The following is an 18,484-nucleotide window of genomic DNA, read 5'->3' as shown; positions in this document are numbered from 1 at the left end:
TTGTTCGTTTTTTATAGCGTAGATATTAAATATACAATGTATCAATTTCAGGGAAAACAAGTGTCTTGACGAAAGCCCCAGTGGCCTAATGGATAAGGCACTGGCCTCCTAAGCCAGGGATTGTGGGTTCGAGTCCCGTCTGGGGTGGGTTGTATTTTTATTCTGATACTGACTTATTTTGGATAGACAGAAGTTTAAGAATAACAGAATCGACAGTGAGATAAAAATGCAATCCAACAAAATTGTAACACGCTTTTAAAAAGTAAAGGTAAACGCCGCGTGACTTGTAGCCAATCAGAAATCGTCCCCTGACGTCATTTCTCCACCAGGAACCTCCTTGAGTTTGGACCCTTGGACACGTTCCCGGATTCGGGAAGTTGTTGTCTTTTGTCAGTCGAGCTGCACGCGTGAAGGTTTCTTAAAGAGCACGAATTTAGCACTCGTTGGAGCAACAAAATACAAACATGCTCCTATACACCCGACTGTGTCTGGTTGTTTTACTAAGCGCTGCTGCCGGCGGTTCCTCCTCCGCAGCAGACAGTAAGTAGCAACGCCTCCGCGGTTCTCCTCTCCTCTCTCCTCCTCCCCTCCCCTCTCCTCTCCTCTCCCATTTTCTCCTCTCCCCTCTTCTCCTTTCCTCCCTCGTCCTCTCCCCTCTTCTCTCCTCACCCCCCCCCCCCCCCCTTCTCTCCTCCATGGTGCTCCATGCATCATGTTTCTGTAGGCCTGCTGGACCTCCTGACCCGTCTGGAAACACCAAACGACCTCCTGTCTTCTTATGTTGTTGACCGAAAGTATCAAACCCCCTCAATCTGCCATGTAGAACTGGCAGGTTAAATTAGCATTAATTGCAAAAATACTGTCACCTCAAAATAGAGTTTAACAGACAATGTTGGGGACGATCCACATGATCAATTTACGTCCTTTGATTTCCATGTCTTAGATAGGTCTACTTTAATTTAATATTGTCCTAAGAATTGACAAAAGCTTTTCTATGAAATCGCTAAGAGGTCAACATCCATTCAAGTATTGCCATCGGCATCTCAACTGCAAGCAACAATTATAATTGTGATTTTCTTGCATTTATTACAATCAAAACATATTCAACATTCTAATTTCAATTTGTCCTAAATATTTCAATGTTCAAAAGCTGTTCCTTTTTTAATCTTGCCAAATGCTATTGCTGTCTTAACATTTGATCCACAGAGGTCAATCCACCTTTAATCCCTTCCAAGATATGTTATTCACATTTACAACTTTAAAAGTTTAAAAACATTGTAAAAGTTAGTCTCTTTGGAATCTTCCCTCGAATTGATTCATTCTATAACTTTAAATACGTCCAAAGTTAATTAACTCTCAGACCTGTTGACCAAGGGGCCCAACTTAACTCAGATCTGCCCTCATGTCCCTTCTAAAGGTCAACCTTTGATTGGTCTATATTTATCTTCTCAACTGTTCCACAGAGTTAATGTATCGTTCTGTAGATAACAATTACCACTGTTATCTTTTCCAAATTCCCTTCTGTACGTGTATATTCATTTAAAAACAAACTGTCACAACATGTGACACATAAGAGGTCAAACTAACTCAATATTTTCTGTGACATGTCCATTTGTGTTCAGTGGCAAAACAGCCATAATAATGTCTGTCCCGCCTCTGGTGGTTCTTCTTCTTCTTCTTCTTCTTATCCCCCCCCCCATATTTAATTATTGAGCAGTAAATTGGAGGGGACATTAAAGTTGGGGGGACCCATGTGATTGACATGATCGGAGAGAGGATAAAATATGTTTTTATTGTTATAAATGCAAGCGATTATTTGACATAATTGCTGTAAATTGTGGATGAGATGTTGAAGGCTAAAATTGAATGAATGCTTGACTGCACAGCACTTGCATAGGAAAGCTATGTACTTAGTAGCAATACAACAATCTACGAAAAATAGAAAAACGAACATCCACTGTATACCAATCAACCGTCACGAGACCAACTTAACCGTTCTCCCAAACCGATGGCGTCCGTGGTGCTAAATAAGGCTCTGTGTCTGTCAGAGCTGACCGCCGCCACCGCGTACTGGGACCCCACCCTGAAGACGGTCCGGCTGAAGGAGGGCACGCTGGAGCCCACGGGGGACGCCTACGGCTACCTCAACGACACCCTGCTGACCACCGGCTGGGGGGTGCTGGAGATCCGGGCGGGGTATGGCCAGAGCCTCCAGCCCGATGACATCACCTTCTTTCTGGCCGGCTACCTGGAAGGCTACCTCACCGCCCAGTAAGACGGCAGACATTTTTGTTTCTTTAGACTGTCGGATGTGAGACGGAACCTCTTATCAACTCTGCTCTCCTCTCTCCTCTTCTCCTCCGTCTCCTCCTATCCCTCTCCTCTCTCTCCTCTCCTCCTCTACTCTCTCCACTCCTCTCCTCTCCCCCTGTCCTTCCTTCCCCTCCTCCCTCTTCTCCTCTCTCTCCTCTCCTCCTCTCCCTCCTCTCCTCCTCTCTCGTCATCTCCTCCTCCTCTCTTCTCCTCTCCCCACTCTCCTCTACTCTCTCCTATCCCCTCCTCTCTCCTCTCCTCCTCTCAGGCAGATCATGGACCACTACACCAACATGTATCCTCAACTCATCCAAAGCCCCGAGGTCCTGAGCAAAGTGCAGAAGTTCATGAAGTGAGTCTGTTTTTGTTTACTTTGGTTTAACCTCCCCCCCCCCTCCCCCTCCCTCCACACCCCCTCGAAACGGAACCCCCGGACATCGTCGGGACCAACAACCCTCCGGTCCCCACAGAGAACATCTTCTTCTGCTTTAGCTGACGGGTCTCGGTGTGGCCGGTTTCACATCCTCCTATAAGGCAGTGGAGCAGGGCAACAGCTTGTTTCGTTTTCCACCGACGGCCCCCTCTCCTACCGCTCGTACCCTGGTGAACCGTTCACACGCGAGTTCTTACACTAGACATGTTTGGACTCCTCGTCAACATTTACCTACACTGGAGTGGGCTAGGGGGAGTCCCATTCTTGAACTCCTCTACCAGAGCGGTCGCGACAAATCCCCCCTCTCTGTGAACAGCTACTTTTACACTTGCATTGAGGGCATTCAGCAGACGCTTTTGTCTGAACCTACCTCCAGCCCAAACCTCCCAATGTTATGCAGACGCCTCACAAAAGATTTCTGTTGGATAGGGCCCTTCAGCAATTGGAGAAGTCGGGGCTGCTGTTGGTTTGTTGTTGTTGTTGTTGTTGTTGTTGTTGTTGTTGACATGACTTGGTTCTATGAACATCCTTACTGTACCGTCAGAGATATGTTTCTCTTTCTTCTGACAAATATACTTATAAATCGCTTTGGATTAAAGCGTGTGCTAAACTCCCTGAGGTAACATTGTAAATGTTCCTGTGTGGCCGCAGGCAGCAGGACGAGTGGAGCCGGGAGCAGGTGCGGCTGAACCAGAGCTCGGACCCCCTGTGGAGGCACACGGGCTTCATCCTGGCCCAGATGGACGGGCTGCAGGCGGGCGTGGCCCACTGGGCCAAGCAGCACGGACAGCAGGTGGCCCCCGTGCGGTGTTGTGTTACATGACAGCCTTAAGCTACGGCTACACTGAACGCGTTACGCGCGTCATGATAGCCTGAGACATAGTTTAAGGTTCATCTTGTATCTTGGCCTTTCACACCAAAAAGAAAGTGAAATTGATTATTTAGGCAGATGGGGTTTATGGGATGTATGACCTGTGCTTCCGGCCCCCCCAGCCCCTGTCGCTGTTCGCCATCCAGTTCCTGAACGCGGTGGGGGACCTGCTGGACCTGATCCCGGCTCTGGCCCCGGGGGTCCGCCGCCCCGTGGGGGGCCTCCGCTGGCCGGAGATGGGCCACTGCTCCGCCCTCATCAAGGTCAGAGGTCACCGAGACGCCTGACAAACGACAGTGTGGGGACCTTGTTTTTTTTCTTTTTAAATGTATTTTAACCTCATTTAATCATGGGAGAGAGGAGGGCCGTTGGCCTGGATCAAAGATATTGTTTCGTTATTTTTACGTCAATCTTTTCCGTTATTATTTAAATAATTCATGATAACTGGTTGTTGGTTATTTTCTCTCTTCCTGAATCCTGAACTATAAAGCCACATGCCTTCCAAGTTCTCTCTAGCTCTGATTGTCCGGTGCCCTCCCCTCCTCTCTCTGATTGGCCGGTTCCTCCCCTTCTCTCTGATTGGTCCCCAGATGTCGCCTGGCTTTGAGAACCTGTTCTTCGCCCACTCCAGCTGGTACACCTACGCCGCCACCTCGCGGATCTACAAGCACTGGGACTTCAACGTCCGCGACGCGCACGCCGCCACGGGACAGCTGTCCTTCAGCAGCTACCCTGGTACGCACAGACTGCCTGTCTGTCTGCATAATCTCAGTCTTAGCCTCTCTCTGTCTCACAATTACATTAGGGCATTTAGCAGATGCTTTGATCCAAAGCGACTGTTGTATGAACAACGGTTCATACAACAGTCGCTTGTAAGTCGCTAGATTGTTAGTTTGTTCCCTGAGTGTCGAGGTGTTCCTAAGCAAGACACCTCACCCCAACTGCTCCCGACGAGCTAGCGGTCGCCATTCGTGGTTAAGCCCACTGACTCCACCCCCTCTCTCTGTCTGACCATCCTTCTGTAGCTCTCTCTGTCTCACCCTCTCTCTGTCTCACCCTGTCCCTCTGGCTACGGTCCAACAGTCTTTTGTTGCTTAGGGAGGTTCCTAGCTGAGTGGAACGACCCTGAAGTATTCAAGTGGCAGCCATGATTAGAGCTGTTTGAATTCTCCAAATGCTAAGGAAAGGTGCTTCAATGCTTCCTTCCTTATCTCCTTTGGTATAGGGGACACTGGACCGTTGTTAACATCAAAAGCAGTGAGAGTTATGTGTCTTGCTCAGGGTCACCTCGACACTCCACTAGGAGGAACCGGGGATCGAACTAGCAACCTTTCTGGTTGCTATTTCCCCTAGATCCCCGGTTCTAGGGGATAGCCCGGTTCCTTCTAGCCACTCTCCGTCCCATGTCTATTGAGTTCCTCTCTTCTTATTTCCCAACATGCATCACAACCTCCCCCCCCCCCCCCCCTCCCACACCCCCCCGCAGGGTTCCTGGTGTCTCTGGACGACTTCTACCTGCTGGGCAGCGGCCTGATGATGACCCAGACCACCAACAACATGTTCAACGCCTCGCTGTACGCCCTGGTGACCCCCAAGAGCCTGCTGGCATGGCAGAGGGTCCGGCTAGCCCACAGCCTGGCGCGCACCGGCCAGGAGTGGGCTGAAACCTTCGCCACGCACAACTCGGGTCAGCCGCCTAACTCCCCTCTGCAGCCAGACACGCCTCGGTTTACCCGCCATATGTTGAAACCTGCCCCCTGCCTCTGGCTTGGGGCTTTTCGGGTGCACTCCGTACACACACACGCTCAGTGTCTCATGCATACAACCCATCACAGCACTCACTCATTCACAAGCTAGCCTAGAGCGAGTGCTGTATCGGTGTATTGGTACAGAGGAGCAATAGTAGACTATGGGATAGTAGCGTAATGTATGGTAGAGTAATGGTTGAGTATAATAATAGTAATGATTGAGTAGAGTAGTAATAGTATGGTATAGTAGTGTAATGTGTGGTGGATTAAGGGTTATGGTTGAGTCGAGTAATATTAATGGTGGAGTAATATATATATGTATGGTATAGTACCTCCAGTGTTATGGTAGAGTAATAGAAATTATTGAGTAGATTAGTAGTATGGTATAGTTGAGTAATGGTAATGTGTGGTTGACTAATAGTAATGGTTAAGCAGTGTAATGGTTGAGTAGAGAAATGGTTGAGTTGAGCAATAGTAGAGTTATAGGCGATTATTGTATGGTAGTGTATTCGTAGTGTAATAGTAATGGTTGAGTAGAGTTATAGTAAAGTAATGGATATGGTTGAGAAGAGTAATGGTATTGTAATGGTGGAGTAGAGTAATAGTAATGGTTGAGTAGAGTTATAGTAAAGTAATAGATATGGTTGAGCAGAGTAATGGTATAGTAATGGTTGAGTAGAGTAAGTGGACCTGTGAAACCGCCCACGAAGAGACGAGCACAGGAAGTGACGCGTCCCAGGGGCAGGTCCACTTCCTGAAGAAGGACTAAAATAAAAGTATCGGTTGTATTTACATTTGTAACACTTCTAGTCTCCCTGTTGCTCTACGACTGCATTATAAAACATACTGATTCCATTTATTTGCAGACAACAAATGATGTATAAAAATGATCTTATTTATTTGTATGTATTTTATGTTTTATTTTACTTGCTATCAAAAATAACAAGACACATTTGCGAGACATTGTAGTATGAGTGAATATGTGCCAAATAAATAGAAACTGTTTTCTTCATAGTCAACCTTAAACTAGCGATGGTAGAATATGGAAAGAAATATGTAGAATATAAATATATATAAACATGCAGAATATTCAATCTACAGTTAAAAATGTTTCAAGATGTCATGCCAGCATGTTGCCATGGTAACATATTGAGCACTAATGAATGACCAAACGGCCTTCCCCCAGGAACGTACAACAACCAGTACATGGTGGTGGACCGCCAGCGGGTGAAGCTGGGCCACTGGGTGGAGGATGGAGCGCTGACCGTGGTGGAGCAGATCCCCGGCCTGGTGGAGTACTCTGACCAGAGCCAGGCCCTGCGCCGAGGTCTGCCCACGCCCACAGCCATGACCACGCCCACAACCATGACCACACCCTCGACCATGACCACGACCACGCCCACAATCATGACCACAACCATGACCACACCCTCAACCATGACCACACCCACGACCACGCCCACAATCATGACCACACCCACAACCATGACCGCACCCTCGACCATGACCACGACCACGCCCACAATCATGACCACACCCACAGCCATGAACACGCCCACAACCAAAACCACGCCCACAAGAATGACCACGCCAATCAGCATGACTTTGCCCTTAACCATGGCCACGCCCACAACCCTTGACACCACAAACCTCCATGATCGTCCACGGCATCGGCCATGCCTGATCCAGCCACACCTACAGCCATGACCACACCCATCCTATGACCACACCCCTCCCATGACCACACCCATCCCATGACCACACCCACCCATCGACCACACCCACAACCCTCCGTAGCTCACCTCCATAGCCGTGAATTTGGGATTTGTGTATATTTCTCTTATTATTTCTGAGACCTAACACCCCTTTGTCCTGTACACCACGCCTCCCCCTCCCCCCTGCCCTCCCCCTTCTTTCCTCTCCTCCCCCCCCCCCCCCCCCTCCGGCAGGCTACTGGCCGTCCTACAACGTCCCGTTCCACCGCAGGATCTACGAGCTGAGTGGCTACCCCGCCGCCGTCGAGCAGTTTGGGGACATCTTCTCCTACGACCTTTGCCCCCGCGCCAAGATCTTCCGCCGGGACCAGGGGCGGGTCACGGACCTGGACTCCCTCAAACACATCATGCGCTTTAACGGTGGGGTCAGGGGTCCCAGGGGGAGAGTGGGAAAACGCTTGTTTTGGTTTAAAGTTCATTTTTTTGCATTGTCATCCGTTTTGTTTGTGATTGGATTTCCGTCACATTTTACATTTGCATTTAGTAGAGGCTTCCATCAAACAGGATTTAACAATTACTAAAGTTGTCAGAAGATAAACAATATACCGCTGTCGGTACAGTAAGGATCTAAGTAAGTCAGGATAAAAATGCCAGTTGGTGCAAATAGGTAACTATTAGTATTTCTATTAATGGTCCTGATGGTGTATGCGGAATTGTGAGCTCAGCTGGTGAGCTGGAGCTCCGGGTTCATGCATGACTTCACAAAGCAAAGAAGAATACTTTTATTTTCTAAACCAGGAAACTCTGCCTCTTACGGTTGTGATTTTTGTTGTCGTCGTCGTCGTTGTTGTTGTTGTTGACAGTTTAATATGACATGGTGTTCCCTTCAAATGACGCTGAACTTCCTGTGTTGCGGTTGCCGTGGTTTCAGAATACAAGACAGACCCGTACTCTGAGGGCGACGCCTGCAAGACCATCTGTTGCCGGGGCGACCTGCTGGAGTCGAAGCCCATGCCGGGCGGTTGCTATGACACCAAGGTAAAACCACTTCCTGGGTACTGCTGACGCTTTTATGCGTTAGTGTTAGCAAATGCATTTCTCATATTACATTTAGGGATTAAGTACATCGATAACAATTGGGGATTAACTTTAATTGATTAAATTAAAGGATTAGATTTACAGATTACATATACAGTTGAAATTTAGGGATTATGTTTAGTGATTTAAATTCTTATATATATATATATATATATATATATATATATATATATATGTATATATATATATATATATATATATATATATATATATATATATATATGTATGTGTTTGTGTATGTATGTATGTGTGTGTGTGTATTTATCATGTAAATCATTAATTGTAACTATAATATACATTTATATACAAATGATACAAACTTTGTTCATATAATTACTGACATTTACACTTAATCTCTCAGTTTGGTCGCTCAGCTCGGCCCACACTCACGCTCTCCACCTCTCTCTCTCGCCCGATGCCTAGGTGACAGACTTCCCCATGGCGGGGGAGTTCCAGGTAGAGGCGGTCAACGGTCCGACCACACAGGGGGGTCTGCCAGCCTTCGCCTGGAGCGGCCCCTTCAACGCCACTCTGCACCAGGGCCTGCCCCCGTCCTACAACTACACCTTCATCGTTATGAGGCCCATCCTCTTCACACCCTGAGGAGCGTGCGTGCGCGTGTGAGTGCGTGTGTATGTCTTTGTGCGTGCGTGTATGTGTGTGCATGCGTTTATGTGTGTGTGTCTTAACACGACCAACATTGAAGGAACTCTTTCTGTATGATATGAAATCTGCATAATCAACAAAGTATTTTTCTCAGGGGATAAAGTACACCAAAGTGCATTAAATGGCGACAATCTTTTGCTGTCTGTATCTGTTGGATTCCTCCGGGTTCTGGTCTGATGTTCTTAGGACGTGACAGGGCTGTCTTCTCTGTCGCCACAGCGTCTTGGTGAACAGAATCCCGGCGACAGACTTCCCTCTCTTTTTAAACTGCTGTAGCAGCCGGCTAGGTGGCTGTCACACTCCACCTAGGTGTACGCACGGAGTACGCAGGCGCACGCTGGCAGCCGCTTACGTGTTGGCAGACGCTTCCAGAGAAATTCCAGAGAAGTTCGTTGGACTGGATTTTTATCTTTTTGTTTTTAACATTGTCCTGGCTTTTACCTACCCTAACCTGCTTTCCCTGAGGTTCGACTTCTTGGGCACCCAGCATTTGACCAGCCTCACTCGAGCCCTCTCTGCCGAGACCGTCACAGTTCTCTCCGGCGTGTCGGTGTGTAAGTTTCCCCTTCCTCCCTGTTTACGCTCGGTTGCATCTCGCTAGGGTTGGTTGGCTTTGACCCGCCATCACTAGCGTAGGCTACTGTACTGTCTATGTGTTTTGCTTGTTAACCCTGTGGTCCATGGAGGTTTGAGTATGCGCACCATGCTGTACATTCCAGTCCTTCTACGGACTCTTAGGCCTTTCACACCAAAAATAACCAAGAGCCAGTTCCGGGCTGGTGCTAGGGCCAGTTCAAAACGGGTTCCAGCCTTATCTCAGTTATGAACCGGTTGGTTTCACACCGGCCAGAGCCAGCCATGGAGCCGGCAAGAGCAACGTCATGACGTCACTGCAAACGTCTGCATACGTCTCCGCTTTCAAAGATAGCCTTTGTCCGGGTTGCTCCCTCTAACTTGATCTGGACCTCGGAAGAAGACCAGAATCCAAGGAGACAGGTTGCCTCCTCCACGGTCCTCTGCGTTTTTGTCTTCACGTCCATTGTTCACTTGCCGGTCTTCGTTGGTCTTCCTCTTTATGAAGGTAAGGATAACCCCGCCCCCTGCCCCTGGCGTAAAGGCAGTTCTCGTTCTAGCCCAGCTCAATCCTGGGGTTGGAGTTGAACCGTTTTTTACAGGCCGGAGCCGGTTCTCTTGCGTTGTGAAACCAAAACCCGGTCTCATTTATAACCGTTGCGTACGCACAAAACAGAGCTGAAAGTGTTATACGTGACTTTCCACGCCAAGGTTGTGATCTATAAAAAACTTACTTGACTGGAGAATGTGCGCAGCCCTAAGCAAACTCTGACCCATGCGTACGCATGGTTTGGAGGAAAAGGTGAATTGGCGACACAGACGGTGTGGTGGTGAACTGAAGTCAGACTGAAGAAATGTAGAGTGAGAAGAACGATTATGTTTTATCATCGGCCCTTGATAAGTTTAATTTCAACCTGTATCCTGCGTTAAATCTATGCAATCAGAATAATTTAAGTCAACTGCGTTATTTCTCAGTTATAACTCCAGAAACATCTCCTTAGAATCGAAATCAAAATTCTAAATCAAAATTCGCTATATTTAATCCCGTCACTCCATACTGTCCACTGACGGCGCGACTGCATGGAATAAAGCATCTGTCCAACATGTGTCAATAACACAATATTTTTATGTGACACTGTAAACACATAATCAAATGTCAATTAAATCCCAAGTGTGGAAATCCAAGCCACACTCCCTATCACAATCGTTATATTATTGTCCGTTCCTCTTGATGCTTTTAATGACAAATCAGGCATTAAAAGGGGGTTATGTTCAAGAACATTTTACGTGGGTGATTACAGACTGATTATCCAAGGTGTTCTCGGTCCGTCTTATTACCATAACCCTATAAATACAGCGGTGAGCCCCGTGCGTAATGCTGCACCATGCCTTGCTGGAGGACCATGCAAATGGCAGGATTCGGAGGGAGAGGGTCTTCGGGGACCATAACGATTTATTGGTACATAAAAATATGTACCTTTATGTCAGACCACTTCTTTTTTTAATTCTGGAACCGTGCACTCCGTGCCATTGACAGAGTTCACTGCTGCAGCAAAATGACCACCGAACAAAACTACTTTTCGGGCCTCCACCTCACCCACAAGGGTCTCCGCTTCAACCTCCGTGAAATTTTGCTTTTTTGCTTTTCTCAGTCCTTCTGCCATTGTTTCAGACAAGACATAATACTTGCATCTGAGTCTGTTTTATATGCAGATCGCATTCATAAGGTCGTTTGCATTGACCATTTATGGTTAAAAAGGGACGTGTACAGGGCGGAACGTGAAGCTGATTCAGCTGCGCACACTTGTAGGCACTCTGTGATTTATAAAGCAAAGATTGCTTAGAGGTGTGTGTACGCAGGGTTTTATAAGTCTGAATATTTTTTGGCGCACGCAAAACTTGGCTTTTGGGCGTACGTACACTTTTAGTAACGATCCCACGCACAGCTTTATAAATGAGACCCCTGGTGTCATTCCCACCTTCATCTCGGCATGGCCCTCCCGCTCGTCGACTAGGCGTCGATGGCATGAAAAGCCTGTGCCCCAGAATCTTCTCCAACTGTCTGCGTCTGCAACATCTACTACGCTCATCCCGGTGCTTTGGTCTCCTCGCCCACCGACTGCCAGGTCTCCCCTGACGCGTGGAGCGAACACAACCCTTCTCCGTCCACTGAAGTACGAGGGTCTCACGTCGTCTACGCCACCCGAGCTACTCGCACCTGTTAAAATTGCTCTGTTTAATGCCCGGTCCATAGTTGATAAGGCATTTATCCTAAATGACGTTTTTACCACTAGGAAACTGGATGTACTTTTCATAACAGAAACATGGCTCAATGCAAATTATCTCACTCCACTTGGAGAGCTATGTCCTCCCCACTGTGGTTTTCTGAACACTCCCAGGGCCTCTGGCCGTGGAGTTGGCCTAGCCACTATATTCAATAATAACACTTTTAAATGTCGTTTTTTGCCCACAATTGCCTACTCCTCATTTGAAGTGCAATTACTACTGCTTAATGTTCACCTGCCTATACTATGTGCTTTGGTATACAGACCTCCTAAAACTACTGGTAGCCTATTTATTAATGAGTTTACTCATCTTCTCTCCTCCATGGCCTCCCGATCATAAATTGTTGATTGTTGGGGATTTTAACATCCACATATGCTGTCCGACTAAACCAATGGTCAATGAGTTAATGAATGTTTTAGAATCTTTTAACCTAACACAGTCAGTGTCTGGTCCAACCCATCAAAGGGGCCATACTTTAGACCTTGTTTTCTCCTCTGGTTTTGATGTGGCCAATCTCTCCGTCTCTGATATAGCTGTATCAGATCATCACCTGATTGAGTTTGAGTCCACTTTGGGCGTGGTCGTGTGTGTGTACGCCCCGCCCCCTCCCCCACTCAGCCTCCCTCTCTCTCGCGGATCTTAAACCCGGCCACGGCGTCAAAATTCTCTTTCCCCACCTGCTCAAACACTGACGACTTGGCCTCTCTCTTTAACTCAGCCTGCACGGACACTTTGAATCAAGTTGCACCTCTGAAACCTAGAAGAGGTGCAACTTGGTCTCACCCTGGCTAAATGTCAACACCCGTGCTCTCCGGCGTGTCTGCAGACAAGCTGAACGCAAATGGAAGAAGGACAAGCTCCAAATCTCCTATGATCTTCTGCGTGATAGCCTAAACCGCTATCAACTCGCTGTTAAAACGTCTAAAACTAAATACTATGCTGAGATAATTAATAAGCAAGCTCACAGACACAAAGTGCTTTTTAAAACCATTAACTTAATCTTAAAACCTCTAGCCCACACTATTGAAAGCTCCACTGAAGCCTGTGAAAACCTTTTAATTTATTTTATTCAGAAAATTGACTCAATCAGAGCCAATATCCTTATTTCTTCTCTTGACCCTGCAGACCCTCAACCTCTCACCAGCAGCCATCTTCAGCACTTTGCACCAGTCTCTTCTTCGGAGCTATCTCAGGTAGCCTCACGGATGAAGCCCACTCATTGCCCCTCAGATGTCATTCCCTCTCAGCTCTTCAGAGATATCTTTGCCATTATTTGTCCTTTCATTCTGGCAATAGTAAACAGCTCACTAGCCACTGGTGTTGTCCCTTCAACTTTCAAGTATGCTACTGTGCAACCTCTTCTAAGAAAGTCTTCCCTTGACTCAAGCGACTTGAAAAATTACAGATCCATCTCAAAACTGCCTTTTATCCAACATTTTGGAGAAAGTCGTTTTCCAGCAACTCACAGCATATTTGAACAGTTTTGATTTATTAGATGAATTCCAATCTGGTTTTAGAGCTATTCACTGCACTGAATCTGCCTTACTGAAAGTTTACAATTACCTTCTGCTTTGCACTGACTCTAGTTCCTGCGCCATTTTAGTTTTATTAGATCTTAGTGCCGCATTTGACACTATTGATCATGACATCCTACTGCAGAGGCTGGAACATAGATTTGGGCTGGAGGGCACTGTTTTAACCTGGTTCACCTCTTACCTGACAGACAGGACTTTTTCAGTTAAGTTGGGACGTTACTCCTCTTCCTCTGCCACTATGAAGTTTGGGGTCCCCCAAGGTTCAATCCTTGGCCCCCTCCTCTTCTCCTCTCTCTACATGCTTCCCTTGAGTTCCATCTTTGACAAATATGGCATCCAGTACCACTGCTATGCTCTCTTTCTACTTATTTTCTACTTATTTTATGCATTTCTTTTTTAGTCAAGACCTATGTATCCCTGGGCCCCTTTCAACAACTGTCCTGCCCAACCCTGATTTCTGCAAATGTAAAGCGCTTTGGGTCAACTCCTGTTGTTTTTAAATGTGCTATATAAATAAAAGTGACTTGACTTGACTTGACTTTTTCTATTCCGTCCATTAAAATGTGTCAAAATGTAGGTGATGGGAAGCTGTTCCTAAAACGCTCAAGGACACACATGACCAGTGCAGTGTTTGATTCACTGCTGCTACTGTCAGTGAATCGCATAAGCCACGAGGAACGTTGATGTAGATATATATTTAGATTTGTATACATTTATTTTCATTTATCAATGTTTTGGATGACTTTACAATGCAGCCTTTCACTTGAAATATCTGATTAAAAAGTGTTCTAAAAAAAAACTGGATTTCTCTTTCATTGTCACTGAGTGATTTCTGGGTGTCATTGCTGTGGTGGGGTGATGCATGATGACTTCCTTAGGCGTTAAACAAGAACATCCAAACACCCCCAACATGTATCACCTGAAGCATCAAATCAACCTAATTAATGCTTCCCTTCTTTCTTTAAATTTAGGGATCACATTCAGAATAGTGCTACCATTTGTGGAATACATTCAGCTGCTTTGTTGACTGTTAAGTAGACCACAGTACAGTATAGTTTATTATGTGGAATATGAAAATGAATCATGCATCTCTATCTTTCCTTTCTCTCTTCTCTCTCTCTTTCTTTCTATCTCTCCCCCCACCCCCATCCCCAGGGAGATACTGATTCACCCTCTACTTGAAAAAAGAGGAACTGAACCTTTTTTTAGGGCATAGTGTCTCTCTCACTCTCTGTATTACGCTACCTCTCATTCTGTTTCTCTCTCTGTCTCTTTTTTTATTTCTTTCTCTCTCACAAAAACTCTCTGTCTCTGTCTCTCTTTCTCCCTCTCCCTCCCTCCCTCTCTCTCTCTCTCTGTCTCACATCGGACTGTTTTCAGCAGCAGCAGACAGCGAGGTCATCCTTTGCCCTCCTCCCCCCTCGACCCTTCGCCATGGTCAAGCGGGTGTGTCCAGCCGGCCAGACATGGAGTACCTTACTGGACTACTGTACTTTGCGCAGACCCGAAGACCAGCAACCTCACCCAGGACCCCCGCGGCCGCCCGCTGCCAAGCCAACCGCTGCAAAACCAACAGCTGCCGAGCCGACCTACGGTTTGAAATACTTTGTTCCCTTCTAAATCTCATCTATAAAGTTATACAGAGATAGCTCTCGTTTTAGAACTGTTTTGGTCTCGCATTTCTTTGATTTCAACAGAAGAAGGATTTCATGAAAATGAATGTCAAACGTTTTTAAAATAATAGTACAGCCAAGGTTTTTAACATATTGCAAAAATCTGTCGCTGTTCCGGTTCTTTACTTCTTTGGCTCCGTTCCTCTCCTCTCCACCCCCACCCTCTGTCCCTCTCTCTCCTCCTTATCTCTCCTATTTCCTCTTTCCTCCGTGCCTTTCCTCTCCTCTCCCTTCTTCCTCTCTACCCCCTTCTCACTCTCCTCTCCCCTCTTCCTCTCCTCTCTCCTCCCCCCTCCACCACTCTTCCCCCTCTCCTCTTCCGCTCCTCCCCACTCCCCTCCCCTCTCCCCCTCCCCCCTCTCCCTCTCCTCCCTCCTCTCCACCTCTTCTCTCTCCTCTCCCCCTCCCCCTCTCCCTTTCCTCCCCCTCCTCCCTCAGTAACGTCCGGTGTGGTGACGGCTCCCTGGACCAAGGGTTCCGGCATGTGGACCGGCCCTGCGGCGGGCCCCTACCTGTGGGGCGCGGTGGCGGTGGTGGCCACCGGCTCCATCCTGGCCCTGGTGCTCTGGTTCCTCATCTACAGACAGCACCGTAACCGTGGCAACTGTAAGTTCGAAGAAGGAGATAACCCACGCCTCGTTGGGTGCTGACTCAAGCCAGAACAACCCTCCTCTGTTGTCTCCTCTCCTCACTCCTGTTGTCTCCTCTCCTTCTCTCCTCTGTTGTCTCCTCTCCTCACTCCTGTTGTCTCCTCCCCTCTGTTGTCTGCTCTCTTCACTCCTGTTGTCTCCTCTCCTCTCCTACTCTCCTCTGTTGTCTCCTTTCCTCACTCCTGTTGTCTCCTCTCCTCTCCTTCTCTCCTCTGTTGTCTCCTCTCCTTACTCCTGTTGTCTCCTCTCCTACTCTCCTTTGTTGTCTCCTCTCCTCACTCCTGTTGTCTCCTCTCCTCTCCTTATCTCCTCTGTTGTCTCCTCTCCTCACTCCTGTTGTCTCCTCTCCTCTCCTTATCTCCTCTGTTGTCTCCTCTCACTCCTGGTGTCTCCTCTCCTTCTCTCCTCTGTTTTCTCCTCTCCTCATGTCTTCTCTGACCCCCCCCCCTCTCCTCTCCCCCCCCCCCCCCCCCCCCCCTCTCCTCTCTCACACCCCCCCCCCCCCCCGTCTCCTCTCCTCTCCCCAGGGATGTCCGATCTATTCTAGTGTTACCATCGGTTTGTAAGAAGGAGGAAGAGGAGGTGCTCCTACAACCCCCCCTCCCCCCTCCCAAAAATATCCATATGCTGCAGCCCAACTGTCATTGTGTGTATGTGTGTGTGTGTGTGTGTGTGTGGGGAGGGGGGGGTGGTTATGTTTGTGTGTTTGCGGGAGAGTAATTTATACATGAAATGAACATTTCTGCGTGTGTGTGTGTGTGTGCGGGAGAGCAATTTATACATGAAATTAGCACGTGTGCGTGTGTGTGTGTGTGTGTGTGTGTGTGTGTGTGTGTGTGTGTGTGTGTGTGTGTGTGTGTGTGTGTGTGTGTGTGTGTGTGTGTGCAGGGAGTGTCACCAGACTATAAAACTGATCCTTGGCTCCCCAGGGGCCCCTCCGCCCGCTCTCCAAGACACAGACAAGACGGACCCCCTGCCCCTGGCCCCGGGGTCTTACCCAGCAGAGCCCCTCCGGAAGGACCCGGAACCCTCAGGCCCCCACTGCAATGGTGTGTACATGACCGACATCACTCCCTGCATGGCCGGGCAGAACGACATCACTTCCTGCATGGTCGGGCAGAACGACATCACTTCCTGCATGGCCGGGCAGAATGACATCACTTCCTGCATGGCCGGGCAGAATAACCACACTTGGGGGAGTCCCCGGGTGACCTGGGTTGGGGAGACTGGCAGGAAGCACCGCGTTCCACTTCCTGCCACCGAGCTGGGAGACACCACCCTGGTGACGGCAAAGACCGGCAGAGACCAGTACAGCCCAGTATAGACTTTAAGAGACCACTGTACAACAGTATAGACCCATAGAGACCAGTACAGCCCAGTATAGACTTAAGAGACCACTGTACAACAGTAGAGACCCGTAGAGACCAGTACAGCCCAGTATAGACTTAAGAGACCACTGTACAACAGTATGGACCAGTAGAGACCAGTACAGCCCAGTATAGACTTAAGAGACCACTGTACAACAGTAGAGACCAGTACAGCCCAGTATAGACTTAAGAGACCACTCTACAACAGTAGAGACCAGTATGGACCTGTTAACACCATGCAGCCTTGTAGAGACCACTTAAACCATTTAGAGACCAGGAGAGGCCGATAGTGAACACTGAACACCAGTAAATCCAGTAGAGACCATTAACGGCCAGTAGAGGCTAGATTTGAACCGTCAAGATGCCCTCACAACCACTAACAACCCCTAACAATCCTCCAACAAACAGAGAATGCATGACAGCGGTGGTGAGGTTGGTAATCCCCTCCAATTATCACCCAGCATGAGGGTCAATGGTTTATTCTGCTTCAACGTTTACCGACAATGATTCGATTTGAGTTATTTTCAACTGTGACGCTACAGCTTTTTTATCGACTCAATCAGCTGAAATGAGAATATTATTCCGCTGTGCTTGGAGCATATTGTTTCCTGTCGATCGCTGTAATTGAGTATTGTTGTTAATCTTGAATTAAAATCGCATTGATTAAAAATCCTTTTGAATATGCATAAACTATTTAATTTTCTTCACAATACAAAATAAACATGCTATGACTAAACGGTTCCAAACATGACATTGCAGACACAACACAAACCAAGACACACGTGACCATTGTGGAAGTGATCCTTTGAAGAGAAATATTCTCCGGTCATCAATACATCACCAATAGTTACATCAATATAAACATACTTAATCTATATCAATTAACAGCACTAGGAACCAAAAGAGTATGACCCTCTCTCTATACCTAAACATATTTACACAGTAAACATTTTTATCTCTAACACAAGTATTGCATAAATATTCTCCTGTCGACGGTGTGTGCAGATGAAGTTAAGTGCGGAGTCATTTAGGAGAGCTGGAGGTCATCCACACTGAGATATTGAGGATCTGCTGAGAGCCTTTCACCGGCCCTCGATAACGCAGTCAATGCCTGTCCTTAGTGTTGAGTGACTTTGGTGTGATCAGTGAGTCAACAGAGGTAATCCACACTCACAACACATTACACAAACGGATTCATCCTTAAGCCCCAGTGATTTAAGAGTTGACTTAAAAGTCGTTGAGGCACTTTGTGAGTACGAAACATGACTTGCAGCACCTCACCTCCCCTTTTCTCTTATCTCACCTCATCACCCCTCGCAGCTCCCCACCTTAATTTGCCTCACCTCATCTCCTCACCTCCCCTCAATTCCCCTCACCTCATCTCCCCTCCCTCACGTCTACTGCTATTTCCTCTCCCCCTTAACCACTCAGCCCCCCCCTCCCCTCACCCCTCACCCTCTCAACCTCCCAGCAGTTCCAGTCTCAGCGAGCTTAACCGGCCGTAGATGTATGACAGACGAGTGTGTGCGCCTGCGTGCGTCTGTGTGTGTGTGTGT

At 47.6% G+C, this 18,484-nt stretch overlaps 2 protein-coding genes and 1 non-coding gene across 3 annotated transcripts; all 3 read left to right on the top strand.

Annotated features, from left to right (window-relative positions):
• Positions 1-74: 74 nt before the first annotated feature.
• trnar-ccu (transfer RNA arginine (anticodon CCU)) lies at positions 75-147 on the top strand. Its single transcript has one exon. It is a non-coding gene; the product is annotated as a tRNA-Arg (tRNA).
• Positions 148-307: 160 nt separating this feature from the next.
• Positions 308-14,475, top strand: LOC130397065 (phospholipase B-like 1). Its single transcript, XM_056604824.1, has 11 exons — positions 308-540; positions 2,049-2,271; positions 2,582-2,665; positions 3,398-3,539; positions 3,740-3,880; positions 4,208-4,352; positions 5,104-5,304; positions 6,552-6,692; positions 7,315-7,500; positions 8,012-8,118; positions 8,602-14,475. The coding sequence occupies exons 1-11, from the start codon at positions 465-467 to the stop codon at positions 8,779-8,781; spliced, it is 1,626 nt and encodes a 541-aa protein (XP_056460799.1). The 5' UTR covers positions 308-464; the 3' UTR covers positions 8,782-14,475.
• On the top strand, positions 9,867-17,916 carry LOC130397530 (uncharacterized). Its single transcript, XM_056604858.1, has 4 exons — positions 9,867-9,925; positions 14,619-14,832; positions 15,350-15,517; positions 16,491-17,916. The coding sequence occupies exons 1-4, from the start codon at positions 9,920-9,922 to the stop codon at positions 16,883-16,885; spliced, it is 783 nt and encodes a 260-aa protein (XP_056460833.1). The 5' UTR covers positions 9,867-9,919; the 3' UTR covers positions 16,886-17,916.
• The last annotated feature ends 568 nt before the right edge of the window (positions 17,917-18,484 follow it).

Source organism: Gadus chalcogrammus, chromosome 2 (assembly GCF_026213295.1).
Source record: "Gadus chalcogrammus isolate NIFS_2021 chromosome 2, NIFS_Gcha_1.0, whole genome shotgun sequence".
Lineage (NCBI taxonomy): Eukaryota > Metazoa > Chordata > Actinopteri > Gadiformes > Gadidae > Gadus > Gadus chalcogrammus.
This window is presented reverse-complemented; position numbering and strand designations above follow the sequence as displayed.

Bases quoted from the DNA above. Each gene is read 5' to 3' on its own strand.
- LOC130397065 (XM_056604824.1), top strand. From the start codon at position 465: ATGCTCCTATACACCCGACTGTGTCTGGTTGTTTTACTAAGCGCTGCT. The intron at 3,540-3,739 runs GTGGCCCCCGTG...CGGCCCCCCCAG, and splicing joins CCAAGCAGCACGGACAGCAG to CCCCTGTCGCTGTTCGCCAT. The intron at 5,305-6,551 runs GTCAGCCGCCTA...GCCTTCCCCCAG, and splicing joins CTTCGCCACGCACAACTCGG to GAACGTACAACAACCAGTAC.
- LOC130397530 (XM_056604858.1), top strand. The intron at 14,833-15,349 runs GTTTGAAATACT...CTCCTCCCTCAG, and splicing joins AGCTGCCGAGCCGACCTACG to TAACGTCCGGTGTGGTGACG. The intron at 15,518-16,490 runs GTAAGTTCGAAG...TTGGCTCCCCAG, and splicing joins GCACCGTAACCGTGGCAACT to GGGCCCCTCCGCCCGCTCTC.